At 33.4% G+C, this 20,931-nt stretch overlaps 1 protein-coding gene across 6 annotated transcripts in view; it reads left to right on the top strand.

Moving 5' to 3' along the window:
- LOC128982958 (kinase D-interacting substrate of 220 kDa B) overlaps positions 1-20,931 on the top strand; it is a 306,316-nt gene that overhangs the window by 258,912 nt on the left and 26,473 nt on the right. For all 6 annotated transcript variants that reach the window (XM_054402066.1, XM_054402065.1, XM_054402064.1 and 3 more), the window contains 2 exons: positions 10,365-10,527; positions 16,633-16,709. In XM_054402066.1, coding sequence (XP_054258041.1) covers positions 10,365-10,527; positions 16,633-16,709 — 240 coding nt within the window. The remainder of the gene's footprint in view (positions 1-10,364; positions 10,528-16,632; positions 16,710-20,931) is intronic.

The raw sequence follows: 20,931 nt of genomic DNA, 5'->3' as shown, positions 1-20,931 counted from the left end.
AAGGATGTTTTCGAGCCAGATATAGGCCAAATACCTGATCAACTAGGCCACTTACAACTGGCACCTGACGCTCGACCAATATTTATGAAAGCAAGGCCAATACCTTATTCCTTGAAACAAAAGGTAGAAGAGGAACTAGAGCGCTTAGAAACTGCAGGAATAATAACAAAGACGGACAATTCTGAATGGGGAACACCCATAGTACCAGTAATGAAACCCAATGGTGAAATTAGAATATGTGCTGATTATAAGGTTACGGTGAACAGACAAATTCAAGACGAACACTATCCAATACCGAGAATTGAAGATATTTTTGCAAATATGAGCGGTGGCAAGATATTCTGTACTCTGGACTTAAAAAATTCTTACTTACACCTACAAATGGATGAAGCAAAATATCTAACAAGTAGTATTATCTATCTTTTTAGGACTTGTGAGTAGTTCCATGAGTTGACCGTAATGATCTGATAAGGCTGTAACAATGCCCTCAGTTTCAATTTGATCCTTATTAATGTTAGTTAAAATATTATCTATGTACGTTTTTGAGGTAGTTGTGACTCTTGTGGGAAAATCTATTAAGTAAAACCACCAATTATCGACATGCTAAGTTGTAGCGATGGCCATATTTATTGATTGCCTGAGTTAAAATAGCCGTGTATACAACTTAAAGACCTTTAATACTTATGCCAGAGTATAACATACATGTAGAAATATTAAATAACATCAAAACAAGGGTAGTAAAGTTATAATAACAATCTTTCGGCGTACTCAACCCAACCTATTACAGATGTGTATTATCGACACACCAAAATATATATTATCGACATTTTTTATTTTAATATCGACGGCCAATAAAATTGATTATTTTAAAGTATTTAAAAGTACAATCAAGCCTAAAATGACTTTAAATCTACTCTTTATTAATATTTAGATGCAACTTGACTTTTAATATAAAAGAAACACAAAATAATTTAAAAAAATTCTGAGACGTTGTCTTTAGGAATGCGTTGAGGTGTTACGCCAACTTAAGGTATGATTAGTTTAATGGCTTTAATTCAGTGGCAAACAATGAAAAATATTATGATAAACCTGAAATTATTTTCCTATTGGCAAAATATAAGTTCATATTAATACTAGACTAAGTTAAAGATGTAACTGCAGGCAGAGTAGACGACCACCGTCCGCCAGGCCAGGCGCTGAATTTCAGGAGTCTCAACGTTTTAGAGCAAAATAATTAACTTTCATTCTTATTTTAAGCTATTATGCATATTAATGATTAAATATTGCAGTATTGATCTCATGTGGGGACGATTAAATAAATAGGCATATTTGAAATAAAAGTTTTATTTAGGCCTAACTTACACATATTTAAAAAATAAGATGTGACAAGACCATACCCTGTTTTAGTAGTAAAACGTCTACAAGATCACTTGCTGTTTTAGTCGTAAAATGTCTAGAAGATCACTTCCTGTTTTACTCGTAAAATGTATGGTATGGTATCCCCATTTATCAATATCTGGGTGATTTAAAATTTTAACAACGTCTTTAAACGACACTTTGATATTGACATCTTCTTTATTTGGCCATACAAATTTGTTATGCTGTTTCAGGGTAAGAAACTTTACTTTTGAGGTTTTACTCTGGTTGTTAGTTGATAAAACATGACCAACAAAATACTTTAATTCTCCCGATTCATATGGATACGGGACAACGACCCATTGCCCCGGACGGAGATCATGAACATTAAAACTTGTGTCGCCCGATTTCAAACTATTGATATTAAAAACCTCTTTCATTCTGTAAACAGTGTCTGCACTTTCTGCCTCCACACATGTGGACAGCTTCTGTTTATTTTTTTCTTTGCTGTCACTGATTTCAACTTTGGCTTCTTGTTTATCTGTGTTTTTCCTTGAGACCTTTTTCTCTCTTTCTGTTTTTCTCCATTTTACTTTTAATATTGTTTTCTCTAATTCTCTTTTCTTTTCTGCTTTAACTTTTTCTTGTTTGCTTTTTTCTTCCTCTATCTTATCTTGTTTTTATAGTCTCTCCAAAGAGGTGAGGTAAGGACTGCAGGGATCTTGACTCTATCTCGATGTCAATATTTAATAAATCCAGGGTGATTATGAATCAAAAATCGACAAACCAGTTTATATGCTACAGTTTTTTGTTTTGTAAACAACTTTAAACTATACTCAATTGAATAAAATATTTGGTTTGCATTCTACAATCATCAGTTATTTGTAATCCCCTAAGAAAAATATCAGTTTTCTTACGAAAAAGCATAAGGTTACTCACTCAATTTATTTTATGATATTGTTACTTACTAACTGCCCTAGCCATTTGTACCCCAGTCGGTACTTGGCCTCAGCAACACAGCGTCTCCATCCGTCTCTTTCTTCAGCATCCTCCTCTCCAATTCCCAGCCGCCTCATGTCTTGTTGCACCTGGTTCCACCATTTAGTCTTTAGTCGTCCCCTGGGTCTTCGTCCCTCTAGTGTTCCCCTCAGAATGTTCTTCAGGTTTGACTCTTCTTCTCTTCTTAGTATGTGTCCTGCTCATTTTAGTCTCCTACTTCTTATTTCTCTGATGATGTCTGCATTTTTGTACATTTCTCTTACTTCCTGGTTGTGCCTCTTCCTCCACTCTCCCATTTTCTAGCGTTGGGCCAAAAATTTTCCTCAATACTTTATTTTCAAAAACTATTATTTTTCTTTCTTCTTTTTTGTTCAGGATCCAAGTCTCTGAGCCATATAAAATTACTGGTCGGATTATTGTTTTATACAGACGTAATTTTGTTGTGTGGGATAATAATTTTGAGCTCATTAATTTATTGCAGACATAGAGACTTTTGTTTGCGGCATTTAGTCTATTCTCTACTGCTAGATCTTCTCTGCTTTGTTCTGATATTATGGTACCCAGGTATGTAAATGTATCTACTCTTCTAAATCTGTGGCTTCCAACTTCCAGAAAATCATCTTCCTTAAGGTCTTCTTGGGTCCTCCCTACTATCATATAGTCAGTCTTTGAGTCATTTATTTTTAATCCTGTTTTTCCTGTGTTTAAAACTAGTAATTTTGTGAGGTCTATTAAGTCTTGTTTGGTTTTTGCCATCAAAACTAAATCATCTGCAAAGGCTAAAATGTTTAAGGATTTGCCAATTTTGATTCCAATATTAGAGTTTTTTACTTTTTGCAGGGAGTCTTCCAGGGCTATATTAAATAGAGTGGGGGAAAGTCCATCACCTTGTCTAACTCCTTTATCCACTTCAAAATCGTCAGACATTTCTCCTTCTACTTTGACCTTACATCTTGAGTTAACTACACTTAAACCGGACAACCTTATTAGTTTTTCCGGTATCCCAAAACTTTCCATTATTTCCCATATACGCTGCCTGTTGAGGCTTTCGTATGCTTTGGCGAAATCCACAAATAAGCAGAAGAAATTTTGGTTATATTCCCAATGTTTGGCAATTGATTCTTTTAGAATAAAGATTTGATCTATCGTTGATTTTCCTCTCCTAAAACCAGCCTGCTGTTCTCCAATGATTGTTTCCACATACTCTTCTAGTCTCCTCTGCATTACTTTTGAGAGTACTTTGTAGGTGCTTGCTAACAATGAAATTCCTCTATAATTGTTACAATTACGCTTGTCTCCTTTTTTAAATATTGGGATTATGATAGCCTCTTGCCAGTCCTTTAGAATTGTCTCCTGTTCCCAAATCTTTAGAATAAGTTTATGTATTTGTCTGCTTAGTCCGTCTCCTCCTGCTTTTAGTAATTCTATGGTTATTCCGTCTATTCCCGGAACTTTATTATTTTTCATGCTTTTGATTGTGTTTTTTATTTCTTCTAAAGTGGGTTCTGGAACAAATGGCTGTACATTTTCATATTTAACAGGTTCTTCGTTTGTTTCTTGGAAGTCTCCATTTAGTAACTCCATAAAGTATTCTCACCATCTATCTAAACATTCTTCTTTATTTATTATTATGTTTCCATCTTTGTCAGTGATCCAAAATGTGCTGGGTGTAAACCCCTTCTTGAAGCAGCGTACTGACCTGTAGAAGTCTCTGCTGTTGTTGGCTGTTCTGTCTTGTTCCGCTTGTTCTATCAGGCTGTTAATCCAGTCACGTTTTTTCTTTCTAAGAATCTTGACTGTTTCTCTATTTTGCATGATATAATTTTCTTTGTTATTTAAGTTTTGTTGGTTTAACCACTTTCCTTTCGCTGCTTTTCTTTTGTAGACCGCATCTCTACAGTCCTCATCAAACCAGGGTTTTTCTTCTTCTTTTTCTTCTGTCCACACACTTCTAGGGCACATTCTTGAATAGAATTTTTCAATCTGTTCCACTGGTTTTCTACATTTTCTTCAGTTTCTTTCTCTTCCAAAGCTTGGAATCTGTTCTGCAGTTTTATTTTGTATTCTCTGGCGATGTTTTTTTCTTTGATTCTTTCTGTAGCAATCACTTTCTCCGTTTCATTCTTCTTTCTATTTCCTACTCCTATTCTTTGGTTAATGGTAACTAACACTAGACAATGATCTGAACCACACTCAGCTTTTCTGATACTTCTAACATTGGTGATGTTCCTGTGGTGTCTTCTGTCTATGAGCACATGGTCGATTTGGTTAAGTGTTGTACCGTTTGGGTGCATCCATGTCGCTTTGTGGATAGCTTTCCGTGGGAAGTAAGTGCTCATTATCTTCATCTCTCCTGCTTCTGCTAGGGATAAAAGTCTAACTCCGTTGTCGTTACTCTCTTCATGAAGACTTTCCTTTCCTGCCACCTCATTCCACATCTGTTCCTTGCCTACTTTTGCATTTGCATCTCCTAGAAGTATTTTTACATCATAATTAGTAGGGATGGACGACATTGGATTTTTAGTTCGAGACGAGACGAGACAAGATTTTTTATTTCTCATAAAATTTCGAGACAAGATCGAGACGGGATTTCCCTTCTCATACACAACAGGAAATGCACGTTCAAAATTTTTACCTGATTTTGTAACATTGTCAGATGACTGTTTAAATACAAAAATAATGATAATAGGCAAGAATATTTACAATCTTTTATTAAAAAACATCAGCATAACATTTTTTTATTAATCACGCCTAACTTATTAAAAATGCCTACGATTAGGAAACATAGTGATATCAGTTAGGATAGAGTTCAACTTATCCTAAAATAAAATAAATCATAAAATAAAAGCAATAATTTTTAAAGTTTTTTAAAATAATTAAAGTAATATTTACATTTGAAGAATTAATTAAATAAGAACGCCTTCGCAAAGAAAAATAATTAATTAAAATAATTAAAGTAATATTTACATTTAAAGAATTAATTAAATAAGAACGCCTTCGCAAAGGAAACACAACCACAACACGCTCCTGTATTGCGGGTATTGCATTGACTTTCTGCAGGCGTTTTTAATTTTTTTTTTTTTTATTCTCGTCTCGATAAAAATCTCGGCCAAAAAGAAATCTTGTCTCGTGTAACGAGATTTAAAATTTCCCAAAATTTCGAGACTTGACCATCCCTAATAATTAGGTAAATTCCTCCACTCTTCTCTTCTTCTAGAATTTAATAGAGTTTGTCTTTTTCTTCATCTTCTGCATCTTCGGTCGGAGCATAGAAGCTTATCACAGATAAGTTTTTAAACCTACCCTTAATTCTAATTGTACATAATCTCTTGTCTTTGGCTTCAAAGAATATCTCAGCATGTTGGATCCTTCTACTTACAGCAAAGCCTACTCCCCAATGGTAACTTCCATCATTGTTTCCACTGTAATAAATAACATATTCTCTAGTATTAATTTTTCTTGCCATTGGCCATCTTGTTTCTTGCAATGCCATCCATTTTGTATCGGTGCAGTTCTTCGGATAATATGTCTATGGCTCCAGGTATTGCTAAAGTCCTTGTGTTCCACATTCCAAATCTTAGTCCTTTTTGGTGTATCTTTGGTCTGATCCTTAGATTCCATCCTAACTCCGAGGCATTGTGTTGTTGTTTCTGAACATATGATTTTTCCGAGGTGAGTTGTTGGCCCAACGCTCAACCCCCACATGACCTTGGAGGACCGGCTCGGGTTGTCTGGCTTTGGCCTACCTCATCAGTGCCAAGCCCACCAAAGAGGCGTTTCCCCCCTGTACTGCGGATAAGTACCAGCGCAACCCTTGCTTACCCTTTCGCTTCCACATCCCCGGGACATTGTTTCCACTACTTTGGGTAAGCCGTTGACAGGAGATTTTTATGATATAACAATAAGAAAATCAGCGTTCATCATCATAGTATTCCAGTTATATCTGACCATTACACAGTTATTTATATTCGTGTTTTAATATTAAAATACATTAATAAAAATCAACTAAATAACATTTTTAAGTATCTGTCGATAAAACATTATTGCTAGATATTGAATTAATTAAGTATCGACATCGGCGTCGATATTTAATAAACTCAAGGTAATAATGAATCAAAAATCGACACCCTCATAATTAAATAAAAAAAGATCTTTCAGCTACCGTTTTTGATCTATTAACAACTTTAAACTAATACTTATTGAATAACATATTTTTTTTACGTCCTACAATCATCAGTTATTTGTAATCCCTTAAGGAAAATGTCAGTTTCCTTACGCAAAAAGCATAAGATACTTTACCGAAATTGAAGAGTTCGTGAGGTCGCTCTGAAAGATAGTTCAGTACTGAACTTACAAAAAAAAAAAACACACTCTTCCCGCCAATTCGGCGCGCAGAAAACAGACCAGGCTACGTCACAGAACCAAAAACGACTAAAATTAATTCTCAACGACCTTATTTTTCTAGTTAAAAACTGAGCCTGTCGATATTTAATGACATGTCGGTATTTAATTACATGTAGATATTTGGTGGTTTATAATTCATACCACATCTCAGGAGAATACTTTTTAACTCTTTTAGCTCTGGTGAATCTTTAAGAGTGTCAATATTTAAGTCACCAATTATAATCAAATGTTTTTCTTTTCTTACTAGATTATTAATAAGTTAATTCAGTAGGTTTAAAAACTCTTGAGTTTTCTAAATGTGGGGTTCTATATAATATAATATAGAATATAATAAATATAAATATAATAAATGCATTAACGAGGCAATTTATGGCAACAAACACAGTATGTTAATATTTTTAGACTTGAAAAAAGCTTTTGACTCAGTGGACAGAAGTTGATTGTTACGTAAACTTGAGCTTGTCGGGGTGTGTGGCACCTCGCTTGCTTGGTTCAGCAGCTACCTCTCTGATAGGCTACAAACTGTCGCACTTGGTGAAGTGTCAAGCGATGTTTTACCAGTGGAGTATGGTGTGGTCCAGGGTTCGACCCTTGGTCCTGTTTTATTCCTCATTTATATTAATAATATTTCTAAAATTCAAACAGATGGAAAATTAACATTATTTGCTGATGATACTCTAATATTTGTAACCGGAGCATCCTGGGAGGAGGTTAAAAACAAGGCAGAATCAGACCTCTGTTTGCTAAAAAAATGGCTTGACCAAAATGTATTGTCTCTTAATATATCTAAAACCAAATTTATGCCAATTTCATTACGCAAGATAACCGAATACAAACTTGATAACCTAACTATTTATGTCTGTGGAAATCATTTCAATAACTCTTGTTTTTGTAGCAAAATTGAAAAAGTTGATTCATACAAATATCTTGGTATTGTTTTTGATTCAAAGATGAAATGGTCGGAACATGTTGAATATCTAAAAAATAAATTACGTAAATATATTTATGCATTTAGGCAACTTAGTGATATTTTTGAAGAGCAAGAAATTAAAATAGCATACTATGCATACGTTCAATCATTGTTGTCTTTTGGAATTATTGCTTTTGGTGGTGCTTACAAAACTATCTTGCAACCTGTTTTTGTTGTGCAGAAAACAATACTTAAAGTTGCTTTAAAAAACACTTTAGATATTCAACTGACGATCATTTTGTAGAATCGGGAGTTTTGACAGCCAGGCAGTTATTTTTTAAATTTATTTTAGTTCACATGTACTTTAATAATATTTTTGTAAAATGTTTTATCCCCACAATACACGCTTTTCTTGAAATGTTGGTATAAATGTTCCACAAACTTTAAAACCATTTTCACATACGAATTGCTTTCACTTAACCCAAATCATTTATCGCAACATGTGTAACAGATATCAAAATGTCAACATTCTAAATTCACCCTCTCTCTCTCTATTTAAGAAGCATGTTGTAGGGTGGCTTGTGGGACTGAGTTCAGAGGATACCGAGGCCATTATCGCGTTGGGCGGACCTGATCGTTGACCCTACACAATCACTGATACACCACCTTCACTGACTGACTAATACACCACACTCCACCTCTCCTCTTCAATCTTCACCAGATTTTGATAAATTACCTCAGTTTTCAGAAAGAGTTTTTTATCGTCAATTTAATTCCAGAACACTAAAAATTCAGTTTCAAGCAAGACAAATATAAGCATTTTTAAATTATACAAATTATTTTTTATTTTCCTAAACATTTTTTACCTCCCATTTAAATTAACCTTTTCACAACTCGAGTCTACGCACAGGCCCTGCCTATGTAGACTTTTTCCTTTGTTATAGAAGGTTTTTTTTTTACACTTGTTCGCTTTATTCTTATAGTATATAACCTTTGTTTTGTTATCTAGTTAGTAATGTTTGCTGTATTATATTTAAGTAAAGAAAAAAATACAATGTACTTATATGTATAAAATTAATGGGAAATAAAATATTATTTCATTCATTTCATTCATTCATTATATAAATTCCTACCAGCAAAAAGTGGAAATTATCTACTTTAAATTTAACACAACATAACTCCAACACTTTATCTTGGCAAAGCTCTTCTCCCATTTTTAATAGCAGTGTTTTCCGCTTTATGCTCTCCTTTGATAAGATTAAAACACCTCCTCCAGTTGTTGTGGTGCGAGAATAATGAGTTATTTTTTTGTAACTATCAAGGTTAAATCTTTCCATATCGTAGTGATTCATGTTATGTTCTGTTAAAACAATTATATCAGGATAATTAAAGGGCTTAAAGGGTTCACATCTGCTGTTTGTGTATTAAATTTATTTCCCTTGATCACTTCACTTTGAACTATTCTCTGCTTTTCCACAACACAATCACCAAACTGCTGCTGGCTTGTCTCGCTGCACTGAAGCCTGCTGTCGGACGAAGATGGTTGAAGGGAGGCTGCTGGTGTTTAGGTTGTGTACATTGGCTGATTGATGCTGTGCCCCCTGACTTGTGTTGCCAGTAGGTTGCTCTTTGCCACCATATAAGCGTATACGTGGACCAGTCGCTGGTGAGGATGTTCTGGCTGGCTGCGCGACCCAAAAGTGACATCAGTTCCTCCTGCGTCTACTGTAATACCTGCATCGTTGTCAGTCGTCAAAACCACTTCTACAGGAGAATTACTACTTGTGAGATGTTGGTTGTATGAATCTCGAGGCATGAGCTCTGTAGTATTTGAGCAGTCCACTTCATTGTACTCCCTCTCAGAGCACAAACAAAGTCAGGATGAGTGAGTCTATACCTCAAAACCCAAGCCGATATTTGATTGTAACACACAATATAAATTGTGGCATCTGTAGCGCATTGGAATTCATAAAGGTTGTTGATGAAATGGTCTATTTTAATTAAGTCTCTCACGTATCCCATCAGGGAACTAACTAATGTCTTTAGTTGTCTATTTTGTAAAATTGTCTGTCAATTGCCTGAAAGCATTGTCATATTCTTCAATTGAAGGTTTACCATAGTAATTTGGTTTGGTTACCAGGCTGTATACTACTGGTCCATTCAAAATCTTTTGCCATGTTAGTCTTTCAGATATGTAATCTGATTTTGTAGGCTTACCCCATTTATGCCTGAATTTGACCGCAACTCCAGCAACTCCACTAACTACCAGTGCACACTAACACACCAATGTAACACATCACTAATAGGCCTGATGAGTGATGACAGATGTCTGCAATTTTATCTTACTTTACAGGAGTCTAGGATTTATTCAAACTTTTTTAAATGTATTACATTAACTTCTGAAATCTAAGCGAGGGAGTGAGCTGGTCTAGTGGTTAGAGTGCAGGAGTCCGGTTCCTGGGGTCCCGGGTCCGAAATCACCTATGGATTTTATCTAAGTGGTAATGCCGTAACCCCTAGGTCTAGCCTGAAGTAATGTGAAAAACAATTACGGGATCGTGCCTAGCGTCCTACAAAAAATAATAAAAACTTCTGAAATCTACACCTTTGATTTAAAATAATTGCAATTTTATATTTTGTTGTGTTTATGTCTCAAATTTCTAACTTATGTTAATGCACCGTTAAACATTTTCAGGTGGTGCAAATGGGATTTGGAGACTGGGAGATGTTTAGAATTATCATAGTTTCTCTACGAGAACATGAGCTTTCTAATGTTATGACATTGGAGGAAACTTCAGCCAACAGGAATGTACGATTTGTTCAAAATTCATCCCAATCTTCACAAGACCGGTCCAAAAGTAAGTTTTCAAAATTTTGTTTATATTTTACATAATATGTTTTGAAAATTTAAACAGAGTGATAGTTCATACCAGTTTGAGGTTATTGGTTTAACATGTCTAATTCCTTAGTGAGGAGTTTTTTGGTTACATTAAGAATTATTGCTACAATTTGTCATTGGTCTAAGTATAATATCCTTAACACTTTTGAAAACGCTCCTAGAAATTATGAAGTTAAAAGTTAAAGTAAATTTCCGATGTAGAAATGAGTATCAAAGTAATGACCCGGTTATAGGTGTGATTAATCCTAGTGTAATCCCCTGGAGACAAGTAATTTAACCACAAACTTTATGTAAGAACTAGATCAGAACCACTCTACTTAGCAGTCCTCAGAAGTCAAAAACTTTTTTTAATTGCTATTGATGTACCTAGAAGTAGACCTATGACAACTCTCACACAAATTCTCCAATTTTTATGACATTTGGATTAAAACTTCTTACTAATTTAATTACTAATTCTTCTAATTAATATTCTTACTAATTTTTACTAATTATTACTAATTTTAAAAAAATTGCCCCTCTCCAACTGTGGAAAAGGACTTTATTAAAAAAATCTGCAATTAAACACATTTTTGCAGTCCAATTTATTAATATATTTCAAAAATAGTTTTTTAATAGACAATAGGCAATATTTATTTGATCATTAAACTTAAAAAACATACAATAAATCATATCAATAACTTCACAGATACAAATATGAACTATCACAGTCAATTAATAATTAACTAATACTAATAATACTAAGGTTTCTACATCTACGATTTCCTGCATACCATAAAGTGGAATCTAACTACTAGGCCTGGACTGACTTTTTGAGTGTTTTTTTTTTCTTGAAACATCATTTGATATCTGATGTCTAGTGTCTACCAATGGCCCCATGATGACGAACATTTGAGTTCATATCAAGATTACACAGGGTTTCTTTGGTGTAAATTAGACATTACAGGGGAAATTGATTCACAACTGTTAAAAATTTGTTCACTGTTAAATAGAGGTCTACAAGGCTCAACATACGGGAATTAGTAAATACTAGCAACCTGTGTCACTTCGTGACTTCAAAATCCGTGATATATTTCATATAGTTGATATATTTCATATAGTTGATAAGGGTGAAAACAGAAAACTATTATGTCTCATGAGTGTAATTACACCAATAAAACAGCCTATACCATCGCACTATGGAACAATACAAAATACAGGCTACATGTTTTAAATGCTGGTGTGGTAAAAAATCTCTTAACTTAAGTGCCTAATTAGTAATACATAAATCAAACATGACAGTTTCTTACATAGCCTACAAGCCTGTCCAGAAACTAACAGCTGTTTTGTAATAAACCATATACAAAGTGAAAAAAAACTTTACTAGGCTGAACTTTTAGGTTTATTTTCTACATAATTTCCATTAAAATTTATCTTAACGTAGTACAAGCTTTTCAATACCCTCTTTGTATAAATCTGCCACTTGCGTGGTAAACCTCTGTTACAAGGTCAACCAACCACTGATGCAAGGACGTGACTGGCATGTAGGTCAGCATCAGTGTTAAAGCTTTGCATAGCGAGCCACGTTTTCATCGCTGTGAACAGATGATAGTTTCTCAACGCCAAATCTGGTTCACTCATTATTACTTAGCCATACAAATCACAAATCTGGCAATAAATTTAAATCGGTTTTGTAATTTTTCGCTAACAATAACCTTACCACACCACACACTTCACAACTGGAGTTATATTTTCAATCGCAGCACTCATTTTAAAACTCCACTGTATAACAGGCACAGAAGACACGATGCTATAGCTACCACGGCTGGTTGCATACTGAGTGAATGAACATTCTGATGGCAAGGTGGTGTCTTAGCCCTGCCCACTACCATGCCATGCTAAAATGTTTGTCACTTTCTGGATAGCCCTCGTAATTCAGTGATTTGATCCAACCAAATGAAAACTTACATCTAAAGTGATAGGGCCTACCTCAAATAATTTAACTATTTCAATATTGATCCTTAAATCGTACAACTCAACTTTCAATTAGAAACAATTAAAAGAATTCCATACATTATTAGTGATGTATCAAAACCGAATCTCAATTCTCAAAACCACAAAAACTTGTAAAAAGTTTCGGTTATGATATGAATTTTGATCGGTAATTTTCACTAGTCAAAATCTTGTGATAAAATCAAAGCAAAGGCCGAAAATGGCAACACAAAGTAATTTTTATTTTATGCTGAATTCCAGATTATATTCTGTATCTTTGACTATTTCTGTATGTAAGAATTGTTCATGTAGTCATAATTTATGACATGGTCCTTAGTTTTGTTTAGGGATCCATATAGTTGAAATCATTATACTAAGCAAGGTACACTGTACAGTAGACTGCATCTTATCTGGACTCCTTGGGACCGAGGCAAGTCCGGATAATGGGTTTTCCGGTTAAACCGACGTCCCCAAAAACTCGTTAAAACGTACCGTTTAAATGCGTATTTGACTTAAATTTAGGAGAGCATTGTATTTAGACACGTGATCACTGGTCCCAAATCTTTCCCATGAGACCGGTCGTTTCAGTACAGTAGAGTCCCGCAAACTCAGCATAATGTGGACTGGAAGGGTGCCGAGTTTGTGAAATGCCGGGTTATCGGGAACTAGGGTTAAAAATAAGGACAATACAATTTTTAAGCTTTTTAACCTCCTCTTTTATATTACAAGTCAGTAGTCATCAGATATTAAGTCATCAGATATGGTACAAAAAATCCTTGGTGCGAGTTGTGAATGGTTTTACTTGAGCTGGCTTGAGTCCATGTTTAACTCGGACTCAAAATATCACTAATTTTCTAAGCCAGGTGATGGCCGAGTTATCCAGACTGCCGGGTTATCGAGTGCCGAGTTTGCGGGACTCTACTGTACCACCCACTTACTGGCCACTTCCTGCCGATAAGAGACAGTCTACTGTATGTTATTTTAATGGTGTCTTCTATTGCACAGTAACACAGAATGTTGTGTGTGTGTTTGTGAAGGACTGAAGCTATGACATTTGGCAGATGGGGGTCGTATGAGTATGTATATTGTATAACTGTACGAGATGTGTATTTAAAACTGTTTATCTGCTTTCCCTGTTTGGAAGTGTAACTCCCCTTACTGACTTCTGTTGGAGGATTTTATGTATAGTATAGTGGAATACCAGATTATCATTTTGAGTACCTTATGTAACTTGGTTTTCTAAACACTATTTAAATACAAAAATATTTAGTAATTTAAGTTACTCAAACATATGTTTGAACAACGTGGGAGAAGCGTAACTGTAAACGCTCATATTTTGAACTCAGTCCATGTACCGTACATACTGCTTGTCTAGTCTTCACAATCTTGCTCATCACTACCCAAACTTTTAATTTTACAGTATATCTATATTGCCAAACAGAATAAACTTTTTATTTTTATTTAGCTAACTACCAAATGTGGATATTGTTAGCTAAGTTAGCTATAAAAGTTATAAATTGTGATGTTGCTGCACATTTTTTCCTCCATTTCATTTACATGTAATGATATGCACTTTTATGGTTCCGTACAAGTGTTTTCTTCTTCCTTTTAGTCTTACTCTTATGACTAAAACGTAATTTAATTTTTAAATGTCGTGTAACAAATTTGCACACTTTTTTATGCGTGTCACAAGAGAGCTGTGAAAATTTTCAGATTCTTATTGATTTAAAAAATTGGCACCAATGCAAAACTGACTTATGACCACTCTTCTAACGTATAAATCCTCCAACCATGAGCAAACCCCTAATTTAATCCATGCCTAGTATCCTTTCATTTTTTTCTATAGATATAGATGAGGGTGCAGTATGTTAACGGTGCAGGCTAATATTTTGTTTGTGTTATAGACTAATTACTTTTAACTTGGAATTGTTCTAGAATAGAACCAATTAATTTTATACAGTCGTTTGTTTGGTTTTCAATTCAAATTGTAATCTGAGCTTAACTAAAACATTTAAGATTAATCATTCAATGGGCTAATAAACTGTAATAATCCAAACAGTTGTTGTTCTGTAAACAACATTTAGCAAAATAGAAAATACAGTAGAACCTCGATATCTCGAATCTGAACGGAGTATGATACAAATTTGAGTCATGAAGGTGCTATACAAAAAAATTTAAGATACCAAGGTATTTGATTCTGACAGCAATGTTACGTCACAACCTTTGTAGCTCGACTTTACGCGCAAAAACTTTTTAAATCAGCAAATCCTTTATAGATAGCTCAGGCTATTTATACGTACTGAAGCAAAATAAAAGAATTTATCTGGCATACTGACTAGCCTTCTCTTGCAAAATCGGTCCTGATTTAGGAATGTTTTTATCTCAACACCAATTTAACCACGTTAAAACACATTCGTCCACATCGTTAAACTCACCGTTCTTACATCTTTTCTTATTGATTAATCCACCTTCAGCCTCATTCTTTCTCCCTATGAGTATCGATGAAGTGTAAGGCGAAATCTAAATACCCTGGCAATTTTTATTTGACCTATCGTGAACTAACTGCCTTAAACACTCTTCTTTTTTCATCAGATGCCAACTCTTTACACTTACGCTTAACGGACTAAATGATGTCCAACACGCACAAAATAATCTCAATAACTGGCAGACCAACAGTACTAGCCATTGCCAAACATGTCCCAACAGTGCCAAAATACAGCTGACTTGCAATGTAAGGCAAAACTTTGAGTTATTCAGACTTGATAACGGGAAGATTTGAGTTATAGAGGTTGAGTATTGCTGAACAAAAACTGTCATGTGACATGATTTGATTTGTTAAAATTTGACTTATCAGGGTTAAATATTTAACCTTCAACTTATAGAGGTAATTTTACAAAACATTGTGATTCATGGAGATTTCAAGGGGATTTAACAAATTTGAGATATCAAAGAATTTGTGATTTCAATTTTTGAGTTGTTAAAGGTCCTACTGGTGTTTGAAATTCTAATTTAAATAAATATTCCTCATTCAATTTCAAATCAAAAGACTTATGTAAACAATTTACATAAACTTCTCCCGCAGTTAAATAACTTATGAAAATTTACAAGAGAGATATCAGAAGCTGTCCAGCATTCACTGTTACCTATAAGTCTAGTTTATGACATGAGCAAGAACAGTCTACAGCAATATCAAGTATCCCCCACACTTTATATTCTTATGCTATATTAACATTCCATCTTTGGAGTTTTGTTTGATTCCTTTATTTTAATATCAACACAGTTGATAGCAAGAGAGCACAAATGGCACAACCCAGTTGTATGTGGCATGATTGTAAAAAACTGTCTTTCAAATACTTAACCTCACTCAGAGTATGAGTAGGGTCCATGATAAAATATATTCTAAGCTTGCTTAAAATCTATTTGATCAACCTAATTTTGATTTCAGACACATTCCTATGCCTCGGATGAATACCTCCATTGAACCCAGAAAGAAATTATTGTCTATCTTAAAAGTTTAACTTAAAATTAACACTTTTTAATTAACACTGTACCATATACAGTACCCGGTACAAACAATTTTTTAATAAAGGATTTATAATTTCTGATTTCTAGTACTGTTCTTAACTAATCTGTTAGTTATCTATCTGACTTAAATCAATTACACTGCTAATGATAGTTAACTCATGGACTATTGAGCAGTTCAATGAAGAAATCTTGGGTAGTTTTTAAAATGTAATATATAAGTTCTACAAAACTTTCTTCACAAAGGAACATTTTTATATATTAAATTAATATTAGGAATGTATGCATTTTGATGAAAATAACAACTCCATGTTATTCAGACAATGCACTCAAAGAATAAATCAAGAGTGATACGCACATAAGAACCTAAACACTAATTTACAACAAACAAACACACCAATAACACATGAACACAAATGTACATAAAAAGATTTTTCTTAGTATAGAACAACTGTAACATTTTATTATAAATGTTAAATTATTGACTAACATGATTTAGTACTGGAACTGATGAACAATTCAACTTCATTATTTATATCAGATCAACTTATAATAAACTTATTTTTATTTGCAGATTCTGGCCCCCCCTCCAGTAACCAGCAAAATGATAAAGATCGAGTTGCAGCTAAGCAAACCGTGATGGAAAAACAGGTTTGTCTCGTGTTTGTTTTCTTTAATTTTTGTTTTCTCTGTTTCCCACAGTTTTGGATCATACAGTTATAATAAGAAAGTATAAAAATAATGTCTGTATTAGGGCACAAAAATGATCTCGTTAAGATTTTAACAGCTAATGAATCTAAATTTTACTATTCACAATGTTATTCAATAGACATTTAGTAACATTACTAAAATCTCATCAAACATTTTCGAGTCAGGCCATTTTCTACTCTATTATAAATTTCAATACATATTGTAGAAAAGGTAAAACAGCAAACCTTCTAATCACATTAAGTTTGCCTTATGAGCAATGTGGTGACAGGCCTTTTTAATGAAATGAAATGAACTTTATTCATACTTTGCAAACATGTGCACGAATGGCGTCATTACATTGGATCAAAATCATAATGCTTAATCCTAAAAAAGTACAAGATATAATCACTATTGAAAAAGTTCTTATTCTAATATATTATGTAGGAGGAAAAATTCGTTCTTTGAGTACAGGGGATTGGTTAAAAAGTACATTTTTAGATTATTTTTAAATATTGTAGCCCTTGTATAGTCCTTTAGTTTTGTTGGAAGAGCATTGTAACATTTTATACCCATATACATTGGTTTTTTTTTTTATCTTAATCTATGGGAAGGTGTTGCATAGTTATTTCTGTTTCTGGTACAGTATTGATGAGAATCCCCTACCAGTGAGACATTATTTGAATTTTGGACATTATATAATATACATTGATACCTAGATAACTATATACAGTCATTATGCCTAGTTCTTCAAATTTTTCCCTAACAGAATCTTGCCAATCCAAATTTAACATAATGCGTATTGCTCTTTTCTGGAGAATTAAAATTCTGTCTAAATTAGCTTGTGATGTTCCTCCATAAATACTTATACCAAAGGATAAATGTGAGTGAATATGAGCAAAATAAACCAATTTTAGGGATTCAAGTTTACAAAATTTTGATAATCGATAAAGTGCAAATAGGCCTGTTGACATTCGATTTGCCACATGATCAATATGATCATTCCAGCTTAATTTACTGTCTATGTATAATCCTAGAAATTTAGTGTTCTCAACAATTTGTATATCTTCACCGGCTAATTTTAGTGCTGGGTAATCTGAATTGGTATTAGTTTTTAGATTAAAGCGTGTAAAATTAGTTTTGGAAAGATTTAGTAATAGCTGATGATCTGAAAAAAAGTTATTGATGTTCATCAAGTTATCGATGGCAGATTTTTCTATCTCATGAACAGATTTTCCGCTTACAAGAAGATTAGAATCATCGGCATATAAACAGATGGTATTCATTGTTGAATTTGAAATAACATTGGGTAATCCATTGATATATGTAAGAAATAGTAGAGGACCCAAAATAGAACCCTGTGGTACACCATGTTTAATTGTTCTCAACTGCGATCTTGTTTTAACCATCTGGTTATGATTGTTTAAGTGTGTAATTTCTACGAACTGTTTCCTATTAGTTAAATATGATTGAAACCATTTTAGTGAAATTCCTACAACCCCTAGTCCTTCCAATTTTTTAAACAATTTATGATGAGAAACACTGTCAAATGCTTTGCTTAGGTCCATAAATATTCCAATTACTTTATCTCCCCTATCTACAGAATCAATTATTGACTCAATATATTTAGCAGCCGCTGATATTACAGAATGGTTTGATCTAAAACCGTGCTGCTCTTTATCGAGTAGATCATTGCTTTCTAAAAAGTTAACGAGCTGATTATACATAGCTTTTTCATAAATTTTAGACATGACAGGTAACAAGGCTACTGGGCGATAGTTTGAAACATCTAATTGGTCCCCTTTTTTATAAAGAGGTTTTACTTTAGAAATTTTTAATTTATCTGGAAATATGCCGGATATAAAAGATGAATTTACTAGGTGTGCAAATGGTTTTTTAAGTGAACTCTGGGCATGCTTTATTACTGTTATGGGAACATCGTCGAAGCCTGATGATAGTTTATTATCAAATATGGAAATTATTTTACTGATATCTGTCTCACTGATTGGTTCACATCTAAATTTATTTTTTTGGTTATTTATTACTAAATTAGGTACTGATAAATTTGGTGTATTTATTTTTGGAAATACATCAGAATCAACTACATTGACATAAAAATCATTAAAAGTGTTACATATCCTAATAACCCAAAAGGATAAGGGTTGTAAGTTAGTTAATTTGTGTTAAGTGTTATATATTATAGTGTTTATGTAGGGTCATTATATACTTTTGAATTTACCTCTATTTCATCTATGCTCTTCACAACCTTTTTTTTTTTGTTTTTTATATTTAAATTAATTAAATTCCAAGTTGTCTTGGACACATTCCCTGATCTCAAAATTTTTCCATCCATATAACTTTGTTTGGCTTTGAAAATATTTTTTTTAATGCTTTGTTCATTTCTTTAGCTGAATTCACTAAAGATTCATTTTTTGTTATCCTCCCTAATGTGCTTTTTTCTATAATTTTTTTCCTCTCGGTTTCTAGCTCATGATTATTCCAAGGGATTTTTTGATCAGTATCTCTACATTTAGTGATAGGAAAGAACATATCAAAGTAATACATAAAAATACTGTTGAAGATGTTAAATTTCAACTCTACTGGTGCAAAGTAGACCTCCTCCCAACCCTCCTGACTCAGCATATTTGAGAATTTTTTTTAAGATTTTGGTTAGAAAATATTCTTACTGCTTTGGTTATTGGTTTATTGTTCATATTTTTATTGGGCAAGTTGAAGGTTAATAATTGAGCATCGTGATCAGAGATTTGTGTGTTTAAACAACTAATTTGCATGCTGTTGGGATGAAAATTAATGAAAACGTTATCAATAGCACTCTCAGTCTTTTCAGTTACTCTAGTTGGAAAATTTACTAAAAATTCAAAATTATGTGAGCCAAGAATATCATTAAGTAGTCTAAACTCATTACAGTTTGGGTTTAGAACATTTATGTTAATGTCTCCAGTCATAATTACATTAGTGTATGTTTTTGAGAGTATTTCCAAGGATGCATTTAGTTTTGTCAAAAAGATATTAACATCAGAGATAGGAGAGCGATATATACCAGCTAGCACAAAAGAGAATGAATCACATTTAAATTCTATCAAACAGCATTCAAATTCCTTTTCAGATGTTAACTGATTCATTGACGGTAAATTCAAACTTTTAATTTTAACATTTTTAGCCTTTAAATTTGTTTTTGATAGTATTATGACTCCACCTCCAGCATTTAAACTACGTGAATAAAAAGTGTTAATATTATATCCGGTTATGGTGAGAAGGTCCAATTCATGACTTTTCATTTTGTGTTCACATAATACTAGCAATGTGGTGACAGGCCTTATTAATGTACTATATAGAAAAATTCTTAATCCTAACAAAATTCCAGTACAAAAAATTCCAGTAGTTCTTTCTTTTGTTAATCTTCAAAAATTAACAAAAGAAAGAGATTTCCTTAACTTAACAACAACAAAAATTTTACAATATTATTTATTAACCTTCCCAAATTTTACATCAACAAAACTGTAACCTCTCTTTGCCAGAAAACAAAATTGAGATGTGTACACATGTGATGTTTGAGCAAAATTCTTCAAATGTCTGTAACTTGTGAGTGGAAGCTCATCCATGAATGCAAATTGGGCTATTTAACTCGGTCCGTATGGGGTTTTGGAGTAAATGTTTCATACAAAGACAAAGACATGCAGGGACCAAGACATGTACAAACAGTCAACAAAATGTGGTATTTTGATTTATTTGAGTTTTGGCCTATGACGAACTGAGAGTTGACAGATGTGAGGTTAGGACTGTGCATGTGGACAGTCTCAGTTTGCACACATCAGGTGTGCGCACATGGGCGCGTGTGAACCAGGCTTAAAGCACATCATGTAGTGAAAATATTTCACTTCAAAGATTATTGTAATGTGTAAAAGATTTCACAATTAACAACCAATTTTTTGTTTGTTTATATTTTATAAAACTTTCAAAATAGTTGCAGTCATTTGAAGACGTAATTGCATGCACACAGACTACTTCCAGGCTATTAAAAAATTACTCAACTCCTGATTAACTGTAACCACAAGTTACATTTAACGGTTAACGGCTTAACCAGACAGGTTCCTGGAAAAATTAGTAAAACTAATTAAATTGAAATTTTACCTTTGTCAGCCAGCTCCTGATTTGTTATCAACTT

This window comes from Macrosteles quadrilineatus, unplaced genomic scaffold (genome assembly GCF_028750875.1).
Source record: "Macrosteles quadrilineatus isolate MER2022 unplaced genomic scaffold, UCM_ALF_1.0 Scaffold_1__1_contigs__length_201487025, whole genome shotgun sequence".
Lineage (NCBI taxonomy): Eukaryota > Metazoa > Arthropoda > Insecta > Hemiptera > Cicadellidae > Macrosteles > Macrosteles quadrilineatus.
The sequence above is the reverse complement of the archived record's forward strand: the minus strand, read 5'-3'. Positions and strand labels throughout refer to the sequence as shown.